The sequence below is a fragment of the Engystomops pustulosus genome, chromosome 1 (genome assembly GCF_040894005.1).
Source record: "Engystomops pustulosus chromosome 1, aEngPut4.maternal, whole genome shotgun sequence".
Classification (NCBI taxonomy): Eukaryota; Metazoa; Chordata; class Amphibia; order Anura; family Leptodactylidae; genus Engystomops; species Engystomops pustulosus.
The window spans coordinates 266,600,100-266,625,685 of NC_092411.1; the positions used below are offsets into that span (position 1 = coordinate 266,600,100).

The 25,586-nt window shown below is 44.7% G+C and overlaps 2 protein-coding genes across 9 annotated transcripts; one reads left to right on the top strand and one right to left on the bottom strand.

Moving 5' to 3' along the window:
* Positions 1-258: 258 nt before the first annotated feature.
* On the bottom strand, positions 259-24,053 carry LYAR (Ly1 antibody reactive). Of its 5 annotated transcripts, XM_072126089.1 has the most exons (10): positions 23,957-24,053; positions 16,134-16,233; positions 7,003-7,157; positions 6,804-6,918; positions 6,588-6,695; positions 6,121-6,204; positions 4,607-4,976; positions 2,517-2,588; positions 1,893-1,978; positions 259-583 (listed from the first exon to the last, which is right to left on the bottom strand). In XM_072126089.1, the coding sequence occupies exons 3-10, from the start codon at positions 7,122-7,124 to the stop codon at positions 449-451; spliced, it is 1,092 nt and encodes a 363-aa protein (XP_071982190.1). In that variant the 5' UTR covers positions 7,125-7,157; positions 16,134-16,233; positions 23,957-24,053; the 3' UTR covers positions 259-448. The 5 variants fall into 5 exon arrangements, with proteins under 5 accessions (XP_071982190.1, XP_071982193.1, XP_071982189.1 ...); XM_072126092.1 differs by lacking the exons at positions 16,134-16,233; positions 23,957-24,053 and adding an exon at positions 7,771-7,919 and having other exon boundaries at positions 2,517-2,585; XM_072126088.1 differs by lacking the exons at positions 16,134-16,233; positions 23,957-24,053 and adding an exon at positions 7,771-7,919.
* Positions 7,864-19,796, top strand: ZBTB49 (zinc finger and BTB domain containing 49). Of its 4 annotated transcripts, XM_072126086.1 has the most exons (9): positions 7,892-8,004; positions 9,867-9,940; positions 10,506-10,679; positions 11,678-12,708; positions 14,410-14,456; positions 15,440-15,513; positions 16,162-16,244; positions 16,319-16,480; positions 18,102-19,796. In XM_072126086.1, exons 3-9 carry the CDS (start codon positions 10,528-10,530, stop codon positions 18,728-18,730), a joined length of 2,178 nt encoding a protein of 725 aa, XP_071982187.1. In that variant the 5' UTR covers positions 7,892-8,004; positions 9,867-9,940; positions 10,506-10,527; the 3' UTR covers positions 18,731-19,796. The 4 variants fall into 4 exon arrangements, with proteins under 4 accessions (XP_071982184.1, XP_071982188.1, XP_071982187.1 ...); XM_072126083.1 differs by lacking the exon at positions 9,867-9,940 and having other exon boundaries at positions 7,864-8,004; XM_072126087.1 differs by lacking the exon at positions 9,867-9,940 and having other exon boundaries at positions 7,887-7,981.
* Positions 24,054-25,586: the final 1,533 nt, after the last annotated feature.

A 25,586-nucleotide genomic window follows, 5' to 3' on the forward strand; every position in this document is an offset into this window, starting at 1 on the left:
CATCATAAGGTCCTTGCAGGGCAATTACGCGCGGACAGGTAGAGATCACATGACCCTCCATCTGCGGCCAATTTATGGACAGGAATCTCCGGCTGATGAGGTAAAAGACAGGAGGCTTCACTTTATCAAGAAATCGGAGCAGAACTATTAATAGATGTATATTGGTAAATTACCTCATATCCTGCCCCCCGCACACTTACACAGATGTTATAGAAAGCATGAGGTCTCAAACAAACTAAACTTAAGACAGAGAAGGAATGAGGTTTTTTATGCTTTTTATCGTTGCTGCATCCACTATAGTTTTTGTAAAAAAAAACTAAACTGAAATTCTGAAGGTAAAATATCAAAAAACTTTCCTAAAATGTGTAGTTTGGTCTCTGTTTAGACAGTATACAACCAGGAGAACATTGCAGAGAAATCCCACCAACTGGATACAATAGGTCTATACTTATTTTACAAGTTTTACTCTGTCTTTTAATACTCTAAACTTTGGATTGTTCTTTATTTTGGCGTTGAAGGTGGCGAGGATCTCCTCCTCGGATTTGTGATGCTCTGAAGAGATGACGTAGTACTGTGCAATGACCTAGAAGACAACAAACAAATGTCATGTTATATTAGTTTCCTTAAAGGGGTTCTCAGGAGGTGTAAAAACATGGCTGCAGTCTTCCAAAAACAGCACCACACCCGACCATGGTTACTGCCAGTACTGCAGCTCAGCTGTATAGACATGAATGGAGCTTAGTTGCAATACCACACACTACCCATGGTCAGGTGAGGCGCTGTTTTTGTCAGACTGCAGCCATGTTTTTCCACCTCCAGAGAACCCCTTTAAAGGGGTAGTCAAGTCAAAGTTCTCTCCTATTGACAGAAAAGGGAATAACTTGCTGATATTGGGGGGACAAATGTACCCCAAATGAATGGAACAGTTCAGAAATGCACACACTTCCGTTCCATACCAAAGCCCCATACAATGAAGATAGAATCAGGTTGCTCTATTCATTTGGGGGTACAACAGAACCCCCAACTTTCGTGATCTGTGGGGTTGCAATCACAGCGACCACCCACCGGTCAGCTGTGGATAGTCGATAACTTGTTGTGACCAAAATACACGTTTATCCCCTTCATGACTACGCACAGCTAAATAAATCCTACTTATATACTCTGTGTAGATAGCACACGTATAGAACCATGTCACATTTCTTACTGCAAATTTAACAGTACACATCTCTAACAGCACCTAGAAACACAATCCTCTTTAATATGGCACCAGAACGGTGTTTCTAGGTGCCATAGAACCAGCTGTATCCATTGTTAAAATAAGAAATGGGGTGCTATACATTTCTGATTTTAATAATTGATACAACTGGTTCTGTGGCACCTAGAAACACAATCCTGAAATATAGGGGATGTTCTCCTCTTTCGTATGATACCAGAACTGCATTTCTAGGTGCCACTGATCAGAAGATATATCTGATCAACTAAAGGCAGAACGGAGAGGGAGCTGACAGTTTGCAGAAGTACGCGCGCCCTCTGAATCTGTAGCTGAACCTGGGGAAAGGTTGCGGAGTGATGTCTTTCAATATTTGGCTAAAAGTTTATAATATTTTACTGTAACTAAGTGGACAGAGGACAAAAAATTATGCATTTCCATTCACATATAAGAAATTATTAAAAATAAAGTTTTGATATGTAAAGCTGTTCCAAAGAAGAGCCTTACAGATCTGCAAAACGTGACCTGGACATTCATGTACCAATGAGCCTTGCTCACGAAAGGGTTAAAGTGGGTTCTTGCCATTAGTACTCTCTGCCCATTGAAAGGTCGCCTCTCGCTAGGGCTAATCTCTGATCACTGGACAGAACATTGAATACAGTCTCAGGAGAGTAAAAGTCACCTTCTTCCTCAGCTTCTTGATGGGCAGCTCATGGTCCGGAGCCTGTCGGAGCAAAGCCTTGATGGTTCCCTTCCAGCAAAATTTACCTAACAAACAAAAAGTAATGAAAACCAGTTGCAAAAATGTACCTCCCCCTATCACCTATACAGGTGATGCCACTAATGCCTATGGTAGCCCAAGTACGGACAGATATCACCACCCCCCAATAGAGGTCTACGACATCCGGTCACTGTGCACCGTGACCCAGGCCTAAGGATCTCTGAGCATCAGTGTGCACCATTGCGGGTCACAAGCAACGGACCTCATGGAACAAAGACAATGGAAGACGACTGCTCCATAATTTGCGGTTCGGGCCTTGTGCTAGCCATTGACACAACATCCCCTAACAATGTTCATGTGCACGAGGCCTTACACAGCCTTCGTTCAGTCAGGCTAAATGGATTTCACAGACTGAACCTGGAACCACTGGACTGAACTGAAGTTCTAAGTTCAGTCCAATGCTTTGAGATTCTGTGCCGGGAAATCCCTGCAGTGCACGGGGCGAGTCTCTTGGACTTTCCTCGCTCATGGGCTGCATTTGCACTGGTAATAATAACGGTGGTGCGGGGTCGTCACTGCCTTTACCTTTTTTAGCACCGTCCTCGTCGTCATTTTCTTCTACGCCGTTCTCTCCAGACTCCTCTTCCTGTACTTCTTCTTGGGATAAAACCAATAAGGGTTTAGATAAAGGTAGGAATTAGTAGATATTCACCTTACACATTGGCCTCAGGATGGTAAAAAGTCCCAAGACTGGGAATGGTCGGAGCCCCGGACAGATAAGTGGAAATATCTAGAGCTCCTGCTTGTTCAGCTACTGGGAGCTCACACAGGATGCCACAGCTCATCCCAACCACACCAAGACGATGGAAGCCATTCCTTATTACAGAAAGCAATGGCATATTACTAGCCTAGGCCACACTAAGTTTCTTTTGTGGTCCAAGACCACTTACAACGAAATCTATTATTATAGGAAATGTTTGAATTAAAAATTACCCAGAAAAAAAAAAAAACATGATCAGTGGGGTTCTACCTTTCTTGCTAATCCACTATGCAAGTGTAAAAAAAAATTGCTGAGCACAGCACTCCGGTATCTCCAGCATACCTGAGCCATTCACATATTACTCAATGGAGCGGCAGAATACATGCTAAACCTGTATTAATTTGCGAGAACGGGATCCCCAGTCTTGTAAACAGTGTGGATCCCGGCAGTCAGTCCACCACCGATTAGACTTTTATCTACTATAGATAGGAAACAACAATAAATCTTGGTACAACCCCTTTAAGGGGTTATCCACACATTTCAAGAATCTTCTTTTTGGCAAGATGTACGAGGAAGAAAACCACCTTTAACAAAAACATTCCTTTGGTGCCACCTGTTAAAAGATTGGGTAGAAAATATCGGTATAACCCTTGTGATTGGAAAGGTCACCTGTCTCTCAAAAATTGATAGAAAATATTGCACCAAAAGTGACCCGACACGCTGGATAATGGCAGGAGAGACACAGGATAAATCCTGCCTCTCTTGTGTATTATACAGATGAAGGGGTTAAACAAAGTAGGGGTACATGTATACGAACGTCAGCGTGAACGTCGATTGTGCAAAGGATCAGGCGGATGTTACTATATGAAATAGCACAACCCTCAGGACTAGGCTGTGGGTGCTGGCAGGGAACCAGGTAACGTTTAATATTGCATATTTCTCACAGTCACCCAGAAATTTGAATTATAGAAAAAATTAAAAATACCCCTCTTGTGACAGGTTCCCTTTAATATAAAACCTTGTGCTCTTCTGTCTAGTATTTCCCTGCAGTCTACAGCTTTCAGTCAGGAACAAGAAGACGGCGCATGTATATAATCTTATGCAGCAAAACATGTCATCAGTCACAGATAATATGGGGCTCCGGTGAGGAGGGAACGCATGATCTCTGTCATGTGCTGTAATGACAGGTGCATTATAGAAGAGAACAAAATCTGAGACTGTGGTCCAACGGTGGACATAGGAACTACTAAGGATTGTATAAGTTGTTTGACCTGCTTGATCCCAGTCTGTGTTGAGGATGAAGTTGGGGCCAAAGCTCATTTTATCCAATTAAACTACAGCCATATCAGGTAGGGGATGAAATGTCTTTTTCAGAATTCCCTCTGTTGCCTCTCTCTCACCAATTTACCTATAGTAAGATTCTCAAGTAAAATATGACTCTTCTCTGCTCGTTTTCACACGACTCTGGAGGAGAGGTAAACAAGCTAAATTTCCCATAAAAGAAGCGATAAGTGGGTGGATAAGTCTGTCACCTTTACTCCACTATCAGTCAGCTGTCCCGGCAACCTTCTAGTGCAGTGATGGCAGATCTTGTAGACACCGAGTGCCCCTACAAGAGGTCTTGAGTCCCGTCTGGCGAACTCTGCGCTCGGTTGATGGTGCGGGAGCCCATAGAGAGGGCTCTGTGTGCCACCTGTGCAATAGCATCGCCACCACTGTCCTAGTGGAAGGAATTTATATAGTTGACTGAACTAGAATGCTTTTCTAGAGGATGAAACATTCTGCCTTCGGATCTGTCTACTGTATAGATTCCAGAGCCAAAAGGCAGCCTGATTGATGTGGGGTTCAGGTGTCAGACCACGATCAATCCTGAGGAAACTGAACATTGAAAACCCCGTCCCTCCAATGCTTGTACCTTCTGAATCGTTGCGCTTTTTCTTGTTCCGTGGAGCCTCCCCGTTCTCGGTGGCAGGGCCGCCCTTCTGTTTCCGCTGCTTCTTCGTCTTTTGGCTTGTGACCTCCTCACCATCAGCTTCTTCATTTCCTCCGTCATTGTTCTCCTCATCCTCCTCCATCCTCCGTTTCTTCCCCTTCTTCTTTGTGCCGTTCTGCGGCGCCTCCTCGGCGGCGTTTAGGTCCTTTTTCTCTTTCTTGTTCTTTTTCTGCCTTTCCTCCTTTCGTTCCCTCTTGCTCTTCTTCTTCTCCTCCTCCGGTTTCTCGGTGGTTTCAGAAGGCTCAGATTTGCTCTCAGGCGCTGGTTCATTGTTATTGGTTTCATCTTTTTGCTGTGAGATTGTGAAATCAAGTTTATTCTTATGAATCTTTAAGGAGAACCTCAGCAATGTGGGACATCTAAAGTGGAACTTACTGTCCGCAGCAGTGGAGTCTGCCGAGACCCCTATAATGTGGGCTGGGGCAAGAAAATAAAAACTAACACATACTAATCTGGCTCTGCTCTAGTACTCCTAGTAACTGGCCCCACACAATGGTGCCCTATTCATCCAATGAGTGGCCTCCCCAAATACGGGCCATTTCCTTGTTGGCTTCTGGTCCAAGGAGGCAGGCGATTACATTAAGCGGCTCCTGTGATACCTACTAGTGGCTGTTTTGCCCTCAGAGTAGAGTTGATCAATGAGGTTTACCTGTGGGACAATGGGACAACCTGTGAATAGCCATTAATTGACCCCAACCCTACAAAGACCTCTCTTTAAAAGGTCCATCTTGCATATCTGCCTGAGTACAGTTTGGAAATTAGTATCCTTAAAGGAAATCTAGCAACAAAATCAAGCGTGGATAAACACATAGATACAAGCCTCATGACTGTGGTAATCTTATAATTGTAACCCACAAACTCCTTCCCTCTAGGGGGGCATTACAAGAGCCCCTCTGTGCTACAGATTCAAAGGCTGTAAGGCCACATTTACACAAATGTATGTTCGTCCTGCAGTAGCGGGGCGAGCATACAGCGATGCACTGGAGAGGAGGGAACAGCGCTGTACGGGCATACACACAGGGAGGGATCTATCATGCCGTCAGACTGCCATAGCAGTCTATAAAATGGTGTATGTCTAGCAGCAAATACGTCCCTCCAACAGCGAGATTGCGGCCTGACACTGCTGCAGTGTATTTCAGGCGAGGGAGGTTGGGGGGTGGAGTGCTGAGGAACAGAGGGAGGGCGAGACCTTGTAATGGCCCGTGAAGCTGCATCACTGAAGGACTTCTGTCAACAACCCCCCCAAAGACCAGAATAATTTTAAAAGTTTATTTTAGAAGGAAGGAGACCATGGATAACAAATATAAGCAGATTACCACAGTCACGGTGCCTGGATGTATGTGTAATGTCCCTGGTTTATCATGATGGATTTTCATGGTAGATTAGGCTCACGGCCTTTATCATTCGCCAAATCAGATAATGAGTCAAACTCTCACCTGAGTTGTAGCTTGTGCGACAACTTGCCAAACTTCTTCCATCAACTTCGGATCAGAAATCTTTAAGCAATTTTTCATCCAATTCTATAAAAAATTTTTTTGTTTAAACGTGTCATAATGTACCAATATATGTATCAAACTTTCATTCTTTTCTGTTGGACAGCACGGCCACGTTCACATGTTACACTTTGGTAAGAATTACTCCCAATCACATATGTGTTTAGACAAACTCATCGGATCAGGACCGGCCACCATATTGCATTGTATTGTATTGTTTGAATTGTGTTTCAAAACGTGACCCACTCCTCCCATACTTTATAAAGGCAAGTACAATACGCGAGACCCCATTAGGGTGTTGTACTTACCCTGGTTAGTAAGCTGCAGCACTCTACTGCACCCCCTGTGGACTCCTTACTGGAGTTTGTTACAAACAGTGCACCCATTATAGCTCGGTATTGACAACCTACCTGAAATTTGACTTGCTTTTTCGGAACGTTGTCAAAATTACTAATCTGATCTAAAATTTTCTTTATATTTTTGCTGATGTTCGGCTTCTTTGCTGCTTCTTGAATACGCTGAAAAACAGAATGGACGCTATTTTACCAGTCACTAGGGGTCCCAGGGATCAGACCCCTATCCATTATGGGACAATCCCTTTAATACACACGTCCCCCGACACTTACCTGAATCCACTCCTGCTGCTTCACATCTCCTTTTTTGGCTTTGGCTTCGAAGGCTTTGCCGCCATATTTCTCATTCTCGGATATACATCTCAGGTGGGTCTTATATTCCTCCCCCCTGTGTCACAGACAGAAGGCATGACCACAGGTTAAAAATTACCAAATGAGCGACCCCCACAAAACATGTAACCGTTGGACTTACCAAAAATTTTTCCCACAATCGATACAAGACAGACACCGGCAGTTGCGGCAGATTGACAAATGTTTCTCCACTTGGGCCTTCTTCAGGGATTCGCCACAGGCATCGCAGGTGAAGAAAACCATGGTGCCCCCTATACACACAGGATAGCCTCACACCTATAGGAAGGATATCACAGTCATTGCTGGAGAGGTCACACTGCCCTATTGTCATATATTATTGTCATGGGTAGGATAAGCTTGTATGACACAGGATAGCTAAAAGCAGCCGAACATATCCCTAAACATGGGGAGACTGCGCTCCTCCAGTCACTGACTCACACAGAGGGGGCGCTGCACCCACCCCCTCCTCCAGTCACTGACCAGTACAGAGGGGGCGCTGCACCCACCTCCCCCTCCAGTGACTGACCGGTACAGAGGGGGGCCCTGCACCCACCTCCCCCCTCCAGTGACTGACCAGTACAGAGGGGGCGCTGCACCCACCTCCCCCTCCAGTGACTGACCGGTACAGAGGGGGGCCCTGCACCCACCTCCCCCTCCAGTGACTGACCGGTAATCAGGGGGCGCTGCACCCACCTCCCCCTCCAGTGACTGACCAGTACAGTTGCACCCACTCCTCCAGTTGGCAGCATGCGCAGTTCCTCCACACATTCATTGGTGCAGGCTGTGATTGCACCAGCACATATCAGCCATACTGTGCACCCTGTCACTACAGCCTCCTGTTGTGCGGGCAGAGCGCAGTGATATGTACAATCTCATACTTTGCACTTACACTTGTGTCACCCCTGCACTCTGTCTCTCCGGCTAAGGCAATCCACGTGCTCCCCTCTACAGCGGCTGCTGGTGACTAGACGTGACGTCACTTCCTGAATGGTCCGATGGAATCGAAACCGGCTTCAATGTGGGGGCGGATGTGACGTCGCCGTCGCTTAGGCGTGACGTCGGTGGGGCAGAATTTGGTGACAGAAGATGCAGAGTCGCTGGTGAGCCGGCGGGAGATGACCTGGTCAGTGACAGTCCTGTGTAATGTATGTGTATGTATTGTCAGGATGGCAGGACACCCCCTATATCTACTACACACACTGCATACCATCACATGTAACTGCTGCAGCCTGTGATCTGTGCCCTGGGGTAGTCACCTACTGATAATCGGTACCCAGCCATCGGATGATGTACTGCAGGAAAGTGCTGCAGCACCATAGCCGAGTACTCAGACTAGGCTCCAGTTCACACTCACCTAATCAAGTCGGAGCTGCAGTACCGCACACAGCAAAAAGCTGCCATGTTTTGCTAATGCAAGACATCCCCTTTAAGCCATCCAGTGGGGCTGATTGGAAGAGTTGTCTCACCACCGAGAGTCCCTTCACCTGAGACATCCAGTCACTAACAGATGGAGCAGTAGGTCGACCATGCGTCCTGCCTCTCCATGTATTACTATGGGCTCTATGGCAAGCATAGTGACAATGAGAGTGAGGTAAAAACCTGATCGCTGTGCTCAGCAATTCCTGATGCTCCTATAGCCTTGAAGAAATGGCAGGATGCATGACCTAGAACCGGATCCTTGTTCTCATGATCAATGGAGGTTCCAGTAGTTGGAGCCCAACAGATTACTTTGTTATCTTGTAGATACATAATGACAATCATACTTCATACTTCCCCTTTATAGAGCTTTTCTAACTTATTGATGTTGATGACGTTTTCAATATTATATGGTATATATATATATATCCACTCTGTGGGGGGATCTGTTGATAAGCTGATGTCAGGAATTAAGACTCAAATACAACTCAGGTCAATTTGCATTACAATATACAGGCGGTCCCCTTATTAAGGACACCTGACTTACAGACGGACTCCCCTGCCCCCTGTGACCTCTGGTGACCTCTCTGGATGTTACTATAGTCCCAGACTGCAATGATCAGCTGTAAGGTGTCTGTAATGAAGCTTCATTGATAATCCTTGTTCCCATTACAGCGAAAAATTTTAAAACTCCAATTGTCACTGGGGCCAAAAAAATCTTTGACTGGAGCTACAATTATAAAATATACAGTTTCAACTTGCATACAAATTCATCTTAAGAACAAACCTATAAAACCTATCTTGTACGTAACCCGGGGACTGCCTGTAATTGTATATTATAACTTGCCTTGCTCCCTGACCGAATCCTCTGTGTAGTCCCAGGGGTTGGGCTTTGGTTTGGATGCATTTGAAAAAACAACATGCTACTTGTATGTGTTACAAACTCCTCAGCTCTCCGGCCCCCACCTTTGTGCTCCTGTGCAGCTCCTCCCCCTGATCCTTCACAGAGTTCACAGCCTGGTGACATTGGTGAGAGAGAGAGGAGCTGCACAGGAGCACAAAGGTGGAGGCTGAGAGCTAAGGAGTCTGCCGCGCATACAAGTCACATGTTGTTTTTTTCTAATGCATCCAAACCAAAGTCCAAGCCCTGGTACTACACAGAGGATTCTGTCAGGGTGTACCTTATTGCAACAGTCTGGTCCGCCCCCCTGATAATTTTAGGACCTTTTTTTAAGTCATTATGTTTGTCAACGTCGGATATTTTCTAACAATGTTATAAAATAAATATTCATTATTTTTTTAATCAAAAAGAGTGGATAAGTTCCCTTTATATTGGAGATGTATGACTTTAGGTGAGGGCGAACGATGAGTTTATAGGAAAGGGACGAGATTATTATTGGTGTAACAGTCACAGGTAATAGATGTGGTCAGAGGGAGTCCATGTCTTGTGATGACCCTGTTAGAGGTCTGTTATTTCCTATGTAGAAATTAGCTTATTCCTGTCCCGGTATCAGAGCCCATTCATTACTGACAAGATTATAGTCATTCCTGTCTCTGCCTTCTCCGTAGGAATCACAGGTGATCCCTGGACTCCATAGAGCGTTGTCTCTGGACAGTAGATGACTGTCCTCTGATATACGTAGGTGTGTATACGGTATTATTATACAGGACAGGGGCTCTATGTGCTCTTCAGTCATATGACTAGTGATCACTTGTGCGATAGTCGTCACCGTAACAGAAAGGCAGCTCTTTAATGACGCACACGTAATACTAGACATAAATGTAAGGATTTGTCCACTCCATTCGTATGGGGGAGATCGGGATTGGTTGGGGTCCCGGTTGTTGCTTTTGCAGTGTGAATAGGTCACAATTTACTTTGTAATTTGCATATTTTCTGTAGTTTTTCTATTTTCCAGCCAAGATTGTACACTCAATTCACTGCAGTTATCCTTGTTTTTATTACAAATATCTTTATTTACAATGATTTGTGGTGATGTACACAGGTCTTGGGGTCTGTAGCCACAGACAAGTGCTGTATACTGCAACGTAGAACAGAACATAATAACTAGTAGAAGACAATTACATGTGGTGCACACCTTGAAAGGTCTAGGTTCCCCTTGACGAAATCCATATGCAAATGAGCTCTTCTATATGTCCTCATACATCGTATAGGTTGTAATCAGATTGCATTTTCCATTTACTTTTTAGAACATTGAAATGGTGATGAAGGATGGACCCGACGGCGAGTCACAGCTGTCACCTCCTCCAGCAGCTCCACGAGCAGCGGATACAAGGACTGCTGTGTGACTGCATGCTGGTGGTGAAGGGCGTCTGCTTCAAGGCTCACAAGAACGTGCTGGCCGCCTTCAGTCAGTATTTTCGGTAGGTCATGAGATCAGTCACAATGATTTTCTGTGAATGGTAATCATCCGTGTTCTATGTGCACTAACTGAGGGTGGCGCTACAACCCCTCTGCCCCCAAGTTGGCCATTTATAGCTTAATTCTCACAGGGGATTTTCCCCTTTAAGAAAATGATGGGTCAATAATAGAGATAAGCTGGCCAATCATAGCTATTGTTAGTTGCAAGGCGCATCAATTTGTTGGATTGGCTGCAGAGGCTTAATCTGGGTCATGCGTCCGACCCAAACACGGACATCAAGTCCAGTCATCTCTAGTCATCAATATACAATCAGTGTAACATGGGCCAAGGCCAAGAACTACTGCTGAGCTCCCATTCACTTCTCCCAGCCATCTTACTGCTCTGCACAAGTAAGACATCTGACATTATTATTATTGGACCATATACCTCCCTTTAAGGGAAATCTACCATCAAAATCCATCATGATAAACCAGGGAAATTACTTATAGATCCAGGCACAGTGGCTGTGGTAATCTAATTATATTTGTTATCCATGTTCTCCTCCCTTCTAAAATCAACTTTTACAATTATGCTTATGAACCTCGTGGGTGCTGGGGGGGAGGGGTTACCAGAGCCCCTTCGTGCTGCAGCTTCACAGTCTACAGGAGGACTTTCCCTCCCATTGTACATTAGGCAGAAGGAGGGGAAATGCTGAGGGGGGAGGAGGAGACAGTATAACAGGCGTAAAGCTGCAGCACAGATAACATCCCCCAGAGCCCTCCTGGCTCATTAGATTAATTATAAAAGTTAATTTTAGAAGGAAGGAGGTCATGGATCATGGTCTATGGGTAAGTGCCCCTGGTTTATCATGATCTATTACCATCTAATAGTATTGTACCTCGATTTTACAGCAAAATACCACGTTTTTTTGGCCCACCTGCTGCATTGTATACAGCCATCGTACTATTATATTACACTTTCCATTAGAAAATGTCACCTGCTTCTGCTTCCTCCTGACAGATCCCTCTTCCAGAACGCTTCGAACCAGAAAAATGACGTCTTTCACCTGGACATTAAGAACATTGGCGGCATAGGTCAGATTTTGGACTTCATGTATACCTCTCACCTGGACCTGAACAATGACAACATACAGGCGATGCTGGACATTGCACAATGCCTCCAGGTACAAAACGTCTTAAACATGTGTTACAGCTTCTTGAAGCTCACCACAAATGTCGATCCGGCTTCTTCCATCCCCTGCACTGGTTCTCTCCCTGCCCAGGGCACTTATAACACGTTCCCTAACCCGATTTCCAACGAGCATCTGAACACGACGCTGCTAGAGGAACCCATATCTGATGAGAGGCCTCCCCAGGCTGATAAAGGGAGCGCCCCACCCAAGAGCGCACCTGCCTCCTTGAACCCCAGTAATAAGGAGAGTCATCTGAAGCAATTCGGACAACCTTATAAACTGCGGGATTTTTACAGTAAACTCTTTTACAAGGAGACGGCAGACAAGGCAGCAGAGCAGCTGACAGCATCTAGTGTCTGTACAGAGCCCAACATTGAACCCCAGCCCTGGACCCTGAATAACTCCGAATCTATCCTGGCCCCATCCGACTCCTTACCCCTTGAACCCTTACCTGCATTCTCCCAAACCTTCGTGACCCCCCAGGATCCTGAGACGTCTTCATTACAATTCCCTCATGAGATGCGTCTTAAGAAAGCCATTCATTTGAAGAAGTTAAACTTTCTGCGGTCTCAGAAGGCGGCTGAGGAGTCTTCCGGCCCTGTCGGAGTTCTGCACAAAGCTGTAGAGGAGACCTCGTTCCCCAATGTGGAGCTGGAGAGTACGGAGAAAAGCTTTGTAGAAAAAGAAGCAAATAACGAAATCCTGGATAATGTGGAACACAATGAAGAAGTGGAGAGAGCCGAGAGTCCTATCCCGGAAGACCAGAGCGCCCCCGTCCCCAAGCATTGCTCCTGTGATGTGTGTGGGAAGAGGTTCAAACACCCCAGTAACCTGGAGCTGCACAAGCGTTCGCATACAGGTATAGTGAGGTAATGGTGGCTTAGATCTGTAGTGCTCTGCATATTTCCTCTATGGAGTTTAAGCTGACCTCTATGATAGGGCTGGGAAATCCAATTTACAGATTAAGCTACCTTCTCTCAGTGTATACATCAGGAAAACTCCCGGCATATACACTGACATAGACATATACTGGCAAGTGGGGGCATCCTTTTTGTCTCTTTATTCTGTGGGAAACACAGGATGGAAAGACGCAGCATGATATGTCTTTCCATTCTGCTCCCTACTGCTAAGCAACAGATACAGGCCATTCCAGGCAATGGGGGATGGATGCAAAGTATTGCATCCATCCCCACCTCCACTGAGTGTATACTCAGGGAGGTCCCCAATTACATCACTGGGGAAATTACCTGAACCCAGTGGCTGCTGCCAATGTTTACTCCGCCTCCTGCTTTTAGAGGGAGGAGTCTAACCGGAGGATGTACCACACTATATGAACATACAGTGGGATACTTCTTTGCCATTTGTTGTAAGGACACATTGCCAGATGTTTCCTTATGACAGATGGCTACGACGTGATGTGAATGTAGCCTTTAAATCATTTTTAAAGGGGGTTTCCATGATCATGGTTAACCCCCAGGGGGTAAGATAAAAAGAGAGCATGTACTTCCACCGCTCCAGTTTATGTGTCCTTCTGGTGCTTCCAGGCCTGAGTTTGACCAGAAGTTCCAGGGGGTCACAGGACTTCCTTCATCCAATAAGTGAAGTCCCCTGCAAAAACGGAAGGGACATGCCATGTCTGAGGAGGCCACTCATTGGATGAAGTGAACCCAAAAACTTCCACTCCAGAGTAACACTTGTTCAACAACTCAAGTGTGCATGTACTTTCCATACACCCCTTGTGGGAGCTGATCTCTTGCAGAAAGAAAGACCTGATGAAATCTAATGAGGACAGTCCTATACACATTACACATACGTGTTCCCCATAGGGGAGAGGAGGTCATGACATGTGCCGTAAGCATCAGGCTCAGTACATACCGGCGCAGGGGGTTTTTGTTACGTTTTTCATTTTGGGAGAAGGTAACAAAAACTAAGAGCAAAAGGTGAACTGAAAATGTCCTATTCCTCATTGACCTCCATAGAGGTCAGTTGGACACATTTCCGTCTGGTTTCCCCGACTATTTCTGATTTGCGCTGAATTGCCCCGGGTTTTTGGCGCAAGCGATCGGATTGTGGCGCATCCGCGTCGGCTTTCATGCGACACAAATCGGGGGGCATGGCCGTCGGAAAACCCGAGTAATTCGGACAAACCGCAGAATTTAAAATTCAAATTGTGTCGCAAGATCAGCACTTACATGCACCGGGAAGAAGCAGGTGAACTCCGGCGGACCTCAGCGCAGCAGCGACACAGGAAGGATATCGGGCACACGATTTTAGGGAATCGCGGCAGCTCCGAATCCTTGTCGGACATTCCGGATCGGGGTTCGTGACGTGACGGGTAAGTAAATGTGCCCCATTTACTACAAGTTACTTATTCTAGAACTGCCCCCTAGAGGCAGAAACATAGATTGGGATTAGTATAAAGTTTTTCATGTCTGACTACAACACGGTAACTTGATTTTGAACTAGTTACCTTCCATCGTGATTCATTATCATGTAGACATTTATGTGTATGTAGCTTGTCCTCCTCTCCCTGATATGATCTGTACTCTTCTCCTTATAGGTGAGAAGCCATTTGAGTGCAGTGTATGCGGGAAGCACTTCTCCCAGGTGAGACACAAGCATGTATATACCTAGAGCTGTGTACAGACTGGAATACACAGCGTTACGTACTACAATTCTTCAAAAAGACATTTTTAATAATTAATTGTGGCGAAGGGTTAATTAACATTGCTGTACAATCGGTTAGCGGTTCACATACATTACAATAAGACAAGAACAAATGCAAAATAACAAGATACTAAAGTAACAGAGATCTATGAGGACTGGAAGGAGGACCCTGGGCCTGAGGGCTCACAATCTATGTGGGAGGGTAGATGGAAACACAAGGCAATGTTAAAATTGGCTTTCAGGTTACATTTCAATGTTTAGAAAGTGGGGAACAGTCTGACACATTTGGGTAGAGAGTTCCAGAGTATGGGGGAAGCACGGGAGAAGTCATGGAGGTTGTGAGAAGCTCGGATGGTAATGGAGAGAAGCTGAAGGTCCTGTGAGGAACAGAGAATACGTGTGGGGCGGTATTGGCTGATGAGTTCGGAGATTTATGGAGGGGACAGGGTGTGGACAACTTTGTAAGTCGGAGTTAATATTTTGAACTGAATTTGCTGTACAACATGTAACCAGTGGAGACACAGAGGAGAAGAGAGGAGGCAGATGGATTAGCCGGGCAGCAGAGGTAAGGATGAATAGGAGAGGGGTTAAGGGAATAAACTGGGAGACCGCATAGAAGAATGTTGCAGTAGTCCAAGCAGGAGATGATGAGAGCATGAACTAGCAATTTGTAGACTCCAGGTTGAGAATCAGATGCAAGAGATGTTCTTGCAGTGAAGGCGGCAGGTTGTAGGGCCTGTATGCGAGGCTTATAGGATTGTTCTATGTCCTGCTACTGGACCCACTATAATCTACATAATCTAATTTACTTTCCTCCAAAATAGAACATTGTAAGATCCTGCTACTACACACACTGTCCACCAGGGGGAGGGCATCGCTAATAAATGATGGGATACGACTTCCTTTACCGTCTTCTCTTACAGGCCGGCAATCTACAGACTCACCTACGACGGCACTCGGGAGAGAAGCCTTATATATGTGAGATTTGTGGTAAGAGGTATGCTAACATTATATATACACTATTCACATACAATTTTTTTTGTGTAGTAAGTTGAGAAATAAACATTCATTGTATAATCGGTATGCTCAGCACTGTTCATTGGGAGCCAAGGCTGTAGTAACCCTGAATGGCCACTACACAATAGATGGAGCTGTCAGCTTCTGGTTCTGTCCGGTGTAGGTGGTACTGAAAATAGCTGATGTCCGACCTCCTCCCATCTTATACTTGGAATAAGCTATTAATATGTTTATTCTCTTTAAAGGGGGGCTTAAAGATAAGATAAACCCTGTACCCTGATAATCGAAGCACATAGTCAGCACACAGCTCAACAGGGATTATAAAGTGTCTGCTTAGAGAGGCCCCGCCCACATTCTAGAATCTTACACTGACCATCACTGAGTGATAGGAGCTTAAACAGTAATAAAACTGAGTAAAATTGTTAAGTAAGGGGTAAAAAAGTGAGGATGAAATTTTTAAGGGAACACTCCAGTCCTGCTCCTCCCTCCAGGATTACTCAATGAATTAGTTTTGGCAGGAGCGTTCCTTTAAGATGTGTTTGTGTTGTCATGGTGGTTTATATGGCTCTGCACAATATATCATCACTGTACTGTACATACCTGGTCATATTTCCCTGTATGGTCCTAGATTTGCCGTTTCTGGTGATGTCCAGCGTCATATAGTCATTCACACTGGAGAGAAGCCTCACTTGTGCGACATCTGCGGGCGAGGTATGAGAAAAGTGTAAGGACGGATATTATTTCTAGCGCCGGTCACGTGTAAGACTGCAGTGTTTTTCCACCAGGTTTTAGCAATGTCAGCAACTTAAAGGAGCACGAGAAGACTCACGCAGCCGACAAATTCTACACCTGCGATGACTGCGGCAAATCGTTCAACATGCCCCGGAAACTGATCAAACACAGGGTTCGGCACACGGGGGAGCGGCCATACAGCTGCCTGACATGTGGTAAGGTTGCTGTGCTATAGGAAGCCTATTGTCTCTATAGGATCTGTACTTATTGGCTATCAATATACAATGGCTCTTCAGCACTGTTCACATTTGCACTGTAATCATACTAGATGCATTACCGGATGGACTGTGTTGAAGTATAGTGGGGCCCATTGAGGTTTCTGCATGTACAGATATATCTCCCATCAAATAACGGAGCCCACAACATGGATGTAAACATAGGATTATACATAAGCCCTGCTGTGCGCCCACAAAACTTATTACAAATCCTACACATTTCCTCTGTGTCTTCTTGACTTCATGGCATTTTTCAAGATCTTTTTTTGTTTTCTTACGTCTCAGTTGAAAGAACCAACACAAAGCTAGATAATAGAGGCAGTGTATGGTATAGCAGGTAGTTATCCCTGTGACTACTTTCCCAGAGGTAAAGGCTACCCAGATACATGGTTGCTAGGATAAAGGAAATCTGTAAGAGAAGTCATTATAGATACTGTAGGGTACACAACAGTAACTACAGGATGAAGGGGTTAGCTGCTTATAGGAAACTTTGACAGGATAACCTTGTTGAAGCAGAGGGTCAGTACACATTCACCAGGGGTCCAAAGCCAACTCAAGCCACAAGACTCCCACCTTTTTTATGACCTTTAAAAGTTTGGGACCCTAAACCCCAACTGTATGAAGGTATACTAGAGGTTTAGGGGCCCCTAACCTACTGACAGGTTCCCTTTCAAAACGTAACTCTGATTTCTGAATAATTTTTACTAAATTGATTGATATGTTATTCCCACGTTAAAAACACACAAAAAGATGCCCATATCATGTCCCTTGTCTTTTTCTTTCCAGAGTTATGGGATTTACTGTTCTGAAACCACTTGTCGGAAATCCTCCTTAGCAGCAGTGAAGTGGGTGGAGACTAACCTCTTACTGTATCTGCCCTGTTGCTGAGTCAGTTTTAAGCTGCCCACAGTTCCCATAATGCTTCATGTTCTTTCATGAAGGAGTTTTTGCAGAAAACCCAGTGAGATTATAACAAGTAAATCCACTGAGCACTGCATAGTGTAATAAATAGTAGAAACCAGCAGTGAAACAGTTACATGAGGCGTATAGTCCGTTCTGTGTGAGCCCAAATAGTTAACAGCTCCTTGCTGTAAAACTATATAGTTTCTGAAGAGCAGAGGCTAGAGTGAGTGGGGCTGCAGAGGAGTTCATGAGTTCATGATACAGCAGAGAGAGTCAGAGCAAAATAACAGACTGGGATGGAGGGACTAATGGGGAGCAGGGAAGATCTTATACTACGCTATTCTTTGCAGGAAACTTCTGCATCTACAAAGCTCTCCTGCTAGTTACATAGAGCAGCATCACATGATGTCGTCCTTCCTCCAGAGTGAGCAGGCAGCACTAGCTCCTCCCCCTTTTTGTGTAAGCGCAGTATGGATTCACAGATAATCACTACTGAGAAAAGAGCTAAGAATTCTGGTAAACTGATTGGAATAGCAAAGAAACGGCAGGACATAGGTGATAAAAGTAATGGGGAACGTTGAAAATTACTGTGGTAGCCCTTTAAGAGCATGTTTAGGCCTCCCTAAAATTCACACTCCCTGATAAATTTTTTCACCAGGTAAAAAGTTTGCCGGCTCCGGAGATCTGCGCAGACACGTGAGATCCCACACGGGAGAGAAGCCGTACACCTGCGACGTGTGTAACAAGAGCTTCTCCCGCTCAGCCGTCCTAAGACGCCATAAGAACATGCACTGCAAGCCGACAGAGGAGGAGGAGGTCCCCAACGCCACAAAGTCATCGAGGAAAGCGCAGAATTCCGATTCTTTAACTCCGGACATTCCAGACGATTTTATGCAGGAGCACGGACATTCCGTGGAGAACGCAGGCAGCGACTACGAGGAGAGCGGCGATAACTCTTATTGTAAGATGCAGACGGCAGAACATACGGCACAGGAGAAGAGAGGTGCAGACTGCACCAAAATGGCGAAACCGCACATAGCAGAAGCGGGCAGCGCCTACGCCTTCACAGAGGTGGAGGTGGCAGTGACGGAGGAGAGCTTACACCCCGACATGTCCATGATACGCTCCTCTCTAGTCACTCTGGAGAATAGCTGCACTGAACCTGCAATGAATAATCGGGCGTCTTCTAATGGCTACAGGGGCTCTGACGGCCCCTTCTTCTCCAGTATGAGCCTGTGGGGTCTCGCTATGAAAACGCTGCAGAATGAAAATGACCTGGACCAGTGATTTCTACTCTTCTTCCAAGGGAATCTGGTACAATATGCAAGCAGTCCTCTCCGGAGACATCATGAAATAGAGCACAATGAACTAACATAGTGTCCTATCTGCAGGCAGCATGTTATAGAGCAGGAGGAGCTGAGCAGATTGTACATAGTGTCCTATCTGCAGGTCGCATGTTATAGAGCAGGAGGAGCCGAGCAGATTGTACATAGCGTCCTATCTGCAGGCAGCATGTTATAGAGCAGGAGGAGCCGAGCAGATTGTACATAGCGTCCTATCTGCAGGCAGCATGTTATAGAGCAGGAGGGGCTGAGCAGAGTGTACATAGTGTTCTTTCCGCAGGCAGCATGTTATGGAGCAGCTGAGCAGATTGTACATAGTGTCCTATCTGCAGGCAGCGTGATAGAGCAGGAGGAGCTGAGCAGATTGTACATAGTGTCCTATCTGCAGGCAGTATGTTATAGAGCAAGAGGAGCTGAGCAAATTAATATTGCTTCATTGGAAAAGTTCCACAATAACGTGTCATATGTCATAAGGATTCCAGTGTTTTGAGGGAAGGCTGTCTATACTGAAAAGGACCCCCAGAACTGGAAATGACAAATCACATTGAGTCTTTTCCTAAAAACTATATTTAGACCTTTCCCTGCCCTATAACATACCGCCTGCAGATCAGACCCTAAACTCCCTTCAAGAGAATGCCGCTAAAAAGTCCATTGAATGGAAGAACCGTAGTCCCATCCTATGGACTGTCTTGTGTCTAAACGAGACCTATGACCCTGAAGTTCTCAGCTTGGTTTTCCTGAGCAGGGCACAACCAATCAATATTGAGCAAGAGCCGATGCACCAGACCTTGCAGCCACGCCCATTGAGCACTGAAATGCTCATTTGCATATTTATAAAAATGGACATTAACAGCCGAGACCATTAATAGTTAGTTTTACAACTAGTAGATACCTATTATAGACATCACCCATGGATCTCTGCTCACTTGTCATGTGTGAAACAAAAAAAAAACTGTATCTGTTTAATATTTTACAGTTTTATAAATGCAGTATTTTTCTAATTTTATTGATTAAAAAAAAATCTTACAAAATGTTTCTTTTTTTAATTTAAAACTTTGTTAGCTCTCACTGGTAACATAAAAACAGACAGGTATTAGGGGGTCCCAGTAGTAGGACCCACAGTAGACACAAGAACTGGAGTCCTAGGGGTGACCACCCCTACATTCACCTACAAATAAAATGTAATTTTTTTTTTTTTATTTTTTTTTTAGAATTTTACATACGGTATACACAAAGACACACATGATTTATCTCTCACTGTCTGACATGAAATCAGAGTGAACCTTTCCTGTTTTGGGTCTATTAGGATTACCAAAATCAAGGCCAGCTCCAGGTTTTAGTGGGCCCCTGGGCGACAGTGCCTTAGTGGGCCCTTTCGTGGGTCGCCCTCCAGTAGCCACACTGCCCCTCCCCCTGTGGACACACTGTCCCCTCCTAGAAACACAGTGCCCCCCCCCCCTTGTAGACACACTGCCCCCCCCCTCCCTATAGTCACACACCCCCCCCCCCCCCCCCGGGAAAGAAAAATAACTCGCCTTTCCTGAGCAGAGCCTGCAGCCACCATCTTTCTTCGGCATGTGCCAGCCGCACGGGCCGGCTCTGGAGCCAGCAGCCGGCACACGTGATCTGATGACGTCATGATGTGCGCCGGCTTCTGAGCCATCGCATACAGTGCGGAGCGCTGCTTCGGGGGAACAAGGAAAGGTGAGTTTTGGATTCTGCTTCTATGTTGTGCTTCTGACGAGCACAGCATAGGGGCAGAAAAGTAATTAAGCCGGATGGTGATCATTTGTACCAGTGTCTTGTCTATCTTATAATGACCAGTGGCAGGACCTCCTGATAACATAACAATGAGAATGAGTCCTGCTCCTCCCTTAAGGCCCTGCACCATGTATTATTCAATGCCCTTAGCTAACACTGAATTAAAGGACATCTACCACCAGGATGAAGGATTGTAAACCCAGTACACTGACATACTGGTGTGTGCCCCCTCTGGCAGGATTAACTCTTCATTTAGCTTCTTATGCCCTTGTTCTGAAAAAAAAAAAGGCTTTCAAAATTATGCAAATGAGCCCAAGGTGATCCAGACTCCATAGCTGTTAATTGAGCCTGGAGCCACTCGGACTCATTTGCTTAATTTTTTAAGTCACATTTTTTTTTGTGAAAACAAGGGCGTATGAAACAAAAATAAGAGCAGACCCTCCCAGAGGGGACACACACCAGTATGTTAGTGTGCTTGGTTTACAATCCTTCATCCTGGTGGTAGATGTCCTTTAAAAGAGGGGATGCATCTTGCCTCTGTTCCATACTTAGAAGGAATAGCAATTGGCTGAGGGCTTGTTCCTTCGACAGCTATTCCTGCCAATCCCCCCATACACTTGCATGCTTGGTTTAAGAGATGGGGTGGGGAATTCTCCGCCCCCCTATTTGCATTCTATACTCTGTTTACATGACTAATAAAGTATCTTTTCTTGTCATCTTTACCTGGGCGCTCCGGCTGTGTACATGTTTTATCTCATCTTTTTTTTAAATACATAAAATTCTAAGACCCCCCCCCCCCCCGAAAGCGCTGCAGCCATTCATCATCCCGGCAAATTATCTTCCTGTAATTATTACCTTCCACTGTGTAAAATTGCAAGTAAATTTGATGAACGTTCTCAATCAGATCCCTACAAATGTATATCATTATGATAATGACAGCCCTATACAGCACAGGACAATACTACATAATGTGTGCTGGATCACAAGAAACAAGGAGAAGTTTTCTCCTGAAGTTCAGCGTCAGAACAGTATTTTTTTTATTTTTTAAAGGACCCCCACATCCTACATTGCTTGGCAGCTATATGAGAGACCCGGCCCAGTGTTGATCCGGGGGGGCGGGGGGTTGTATAGGAATTACGCATGGGACCCCCAGAATGCAGACAAAATTAAACAACATTGATCAGTTTCAGATTTAATCCACATGGAAAAATAAATCGAAGTGGGTTCAGTTTGTGGTTTTTAAAGGGGTTGTACCAACTTTCATTGTTATCCCCTAGAAGATAACAATCTGATCAGTGGGGGTCCGTTTGTTCAAATCCGTGGTTCCGTTCTCACTAATGGAATGAAGTAGAGAGTGGAGCATGCTATAGGAGCATTGGAAATCGTGGAGCACAGTGCTCAGGTACCTTCAGCAACTCCATTTAATGAATGTGAAAGCTCTTGGAGATACCTGAGCGCTGTGCTCAGTAATTCCAGCACTCTTGTAGTATTGAATAGAGCGGCAGGACACGAGCTCAGTCTGCCGCTCCTCCCATTTGTGAGAACATGAACCCTGTTCTCTTGATGGATGGGGTCCCAACAGTTGTATCCCTGCTGATAAGATCATGATCCTCTGTACTGATGACAGTAGATGACAATTAAATTTGTTACAACCCCTTTAGGATATTTACCATACGCTATATCGCTTCACTCGCTCCCATGTTTTTATTCCAAATAATTTTATGTTACTGTATTGAGCTTTGTCAGAAAGTCCACTTATAACCATGACTTCCCCCCCACCCCTGCAGCCTTTTTTTACCTTGAATGCTAACCCTCAATTCATAGGGCAATGGTTAAGACCAAATGATCTCCGTGGTGTTTATGGACTGGTGTTTATGTCATGTCCCACAGGATAGGTCATCATTAAATTTACCACCTTTAAGTGCACATATTCCCCTGAGAGTCATCTAACCTATGCTATAGCTATCCAATTCTGATCTTTTGCTGCCATCTACTGCCCAAAAGGAGCGTCTACATGTACATCACATTATGCCTGCCACTAAGTAGTTAATATGCTACCTATTTATATTATGTTTGAAGTTAAAGGAGTTTTCCCACAAAGAAAAGTTAAGCCCTATCCACGGGATAGTGCCTAAATTGCTGATCGGGGGGGTCTCAGTGCTGAGACCCCCGCAGATCACTAAAGACGGGTCCGTCAGATAAATGGAGACGACGGCCGCTCAATACCATTCTGCTCCATTAATCTCTATGGAGCTGATGGAGATCGGTGAGCGCAGGGTTCAGCAATTTCGGTCAGCTCCATAGAGATTAAGGGAGCAGAACGGTCATGCGCGGCGATGTGTTCCATTAGTCTGACGGAGCGACAAGCAGTCTGACCGAGGTTTGTGGGACCCCTCATTTTCATGATCTGTGGGGGTGTCAGCACTGAGACCCACACTGTCCAGCAAGTTAGGCCCTTTCCCGTGGATAGGGCCTAACTTTTCTTCGTGGGAAAAACCCCTTTAATATAATTAGACTCTACAATCAGGTGTGCGATCCTGTGATGAAGGATGAGTGACAGTGTGGGTCCTGCCACACATTGCATGATTGAACCGTTTTTGGACCATTTTTAAATGGAATGATTTTGAATGTTTACCTTGCGTTTGGCTGATTTTAATCTGTTTCACAGCTGCCTACACTTCTAGAAATAAAGAAAAACAGGTTCATAGTAGCCAAACGCGGCTACTATGAAAACACATGCTTTAAAACGGTCCCAGAACGCGACCTGTGGCAGCACCCTTTGGGTGGTAGCCCAGTGCTCCTAGGGGACCCCCTACCACCTAAACCACCCACCACATTTTATACTGAAAGGGTCTTCACCAGTGAAATCCTTGTCCATCTGTTCCTGCTCTCAGTACACATGGACACAAAAGCCATTGCAGGACCTTTGAAGGTGCAGCAAAGGTCCTATAACCACAGATTGAAAGCAGCAGAAGGGACACATCCTCTTTCCCCAAGAAGCTGGTTCTAGCTTGTAGGGGCTATAATATTCATACAGCCCAGGGCACATGGCAGTCAGGGTGATGGCACACGTGGCATTTTGAGCAAGTTTTTGGCCCATTTCTATGCAGTCTGTCAAAAAATGCATGCTTCAATTAAGATAATTGGTCAGACCTGTCAAAAACGCATGCGTTTTTAACGGACTGCTTAAAAATGGGCCAAAAACGTGTTCAAAACGCCACGTGTGCCATCACCCTTACTCCACCCATATGCCTCTAAGTGTGATGTGAGTAGGATGCATCGCACTCACTTGTGTGTAAAGGCCTAGGCAGTGATGGCGAACCTTTTAGCGTCTGAGTGCCCAAACTGCAACCCAAAACCCTCCTTATTTATCGCAAGGTGCCAACCAAAAATTAAATCAGTAACTTACTGCTCCCTGTTCCTCAACAACGTTCAATCATATTGGCCTCCTCAGGACAAGATGGAAAATTTGCATCATTTTAGCTTCGTTCCAGTGAACCTCTGTGACCGCGGCGTGTAAGGGTGTTTGCGCTGTGGATCGGATCCCCCGCGCCGCTTACCGGGGGATCCGATCCACTTCTGGGCAGCTCCGAGGACTGGCATGTGCCCCGGAGCTGCCCGGTCTCCATGGCAGCCAGACCCCTTCCGGGTCTGACTGTAAACTGTCTGAGCATGCGCAAGCTTGCTCAGACAGTTTACACTGCTCTACAATAAAATAGTATTGTAGAGCAGTGTATTGAACTTAAACCAGTGATCAGAGCATCACTGGTTCAAGTTCAAGTATATATAAGTAAAAATATGCAAAAACACTAAAGTTAACATTAGAATAAATAAAAAATAAATACATAAAAATAGAAGCCCCTAAAATGTCACTTTCCCATAAAAACGCTTAATAAAGTATAAAAAACACAAAAACACAAAAAACCCTGCATATTTGGTATTGCCGCATCCGTAACAATCTGTATAATAAAACAGAATCGTTACTGGACCCGCACGGTACACGCCGTAGAAAAAAAACGCAAAAACTTCCGAAAAAAGATAATTTTTAATTAATACCCTATAAAAAAATGCTCTAAAAAGTAATTTAAAAAATGTTATGCACTCCAAAATAAGCCACTAAAAAGAACAACTCTTCTCGCAAAAAATAAGCCCCTAACCAGATTTGTCAGCCGAAAAATAAAAAAGTTCTGCATATGAAAAGATGGTGATGCTAAAATGAACAAGATTTTCTCCAAATTGGTTTTTATTCAGTACAATTGAATAAAATACACAAAACCCCCACATATTTGGTATCCCTGCGTCCGTAACAATCTGCATAATAAAACAGAATCGTTATTAGATCCGCAAAGTGAACCCCGTAAAAAACAAAACAAAAAAAAGCTCCAGAAAAAAGATCATTTTCAATTAATACCCTATAAAAATGCTCTAAAAAGGGATTTTAAAAAATGTTATGCACTCTAAAATAAGACCACTAAAAAGAACAATCCTTCTCGCAAAAAATAAGCCCTTAAACAGATTTGTGAGGCGAAAAAATAAAAAAGTTATGCATATGAAAGACGGTGATGCTAAAATTAACAACATTTTTGCCAAATTACTTTTTATGCAGTAAAAATGGGGAAAAAAAAAAATCTATATAAATGAGGTCTTTTTGTAATCGTGGGGACCCATAGAATAAAAATAATATACTATTTTTATGGTATGGTAAACAGCCAAAAAAAAAAAAACCATAAAAATCTTCCTGAAAAGTGATGATTTTCATTTCCTCCACCAACAAAGAGTTAATAAAATCTCACCAATTAGCCTATAGATTCCCCCAAATTACGCACCAAAAAAGTGCATCTCATGTGGCAAAAGAAATAAGCCCCTATAGGTCCACATTAAAAAAAAGAAAAAAATTATAGCCTGTACATTGTGACATAGCAAATCTGATCTGGATGGCGCCTCCTTCCCTTCTATGCCCGGCCGTGCGCCCATACAGCAGGTTACCACCACATATAGAGTATCCGTGTACTCGAGAGAGATTGGGTAACAAACTTTGT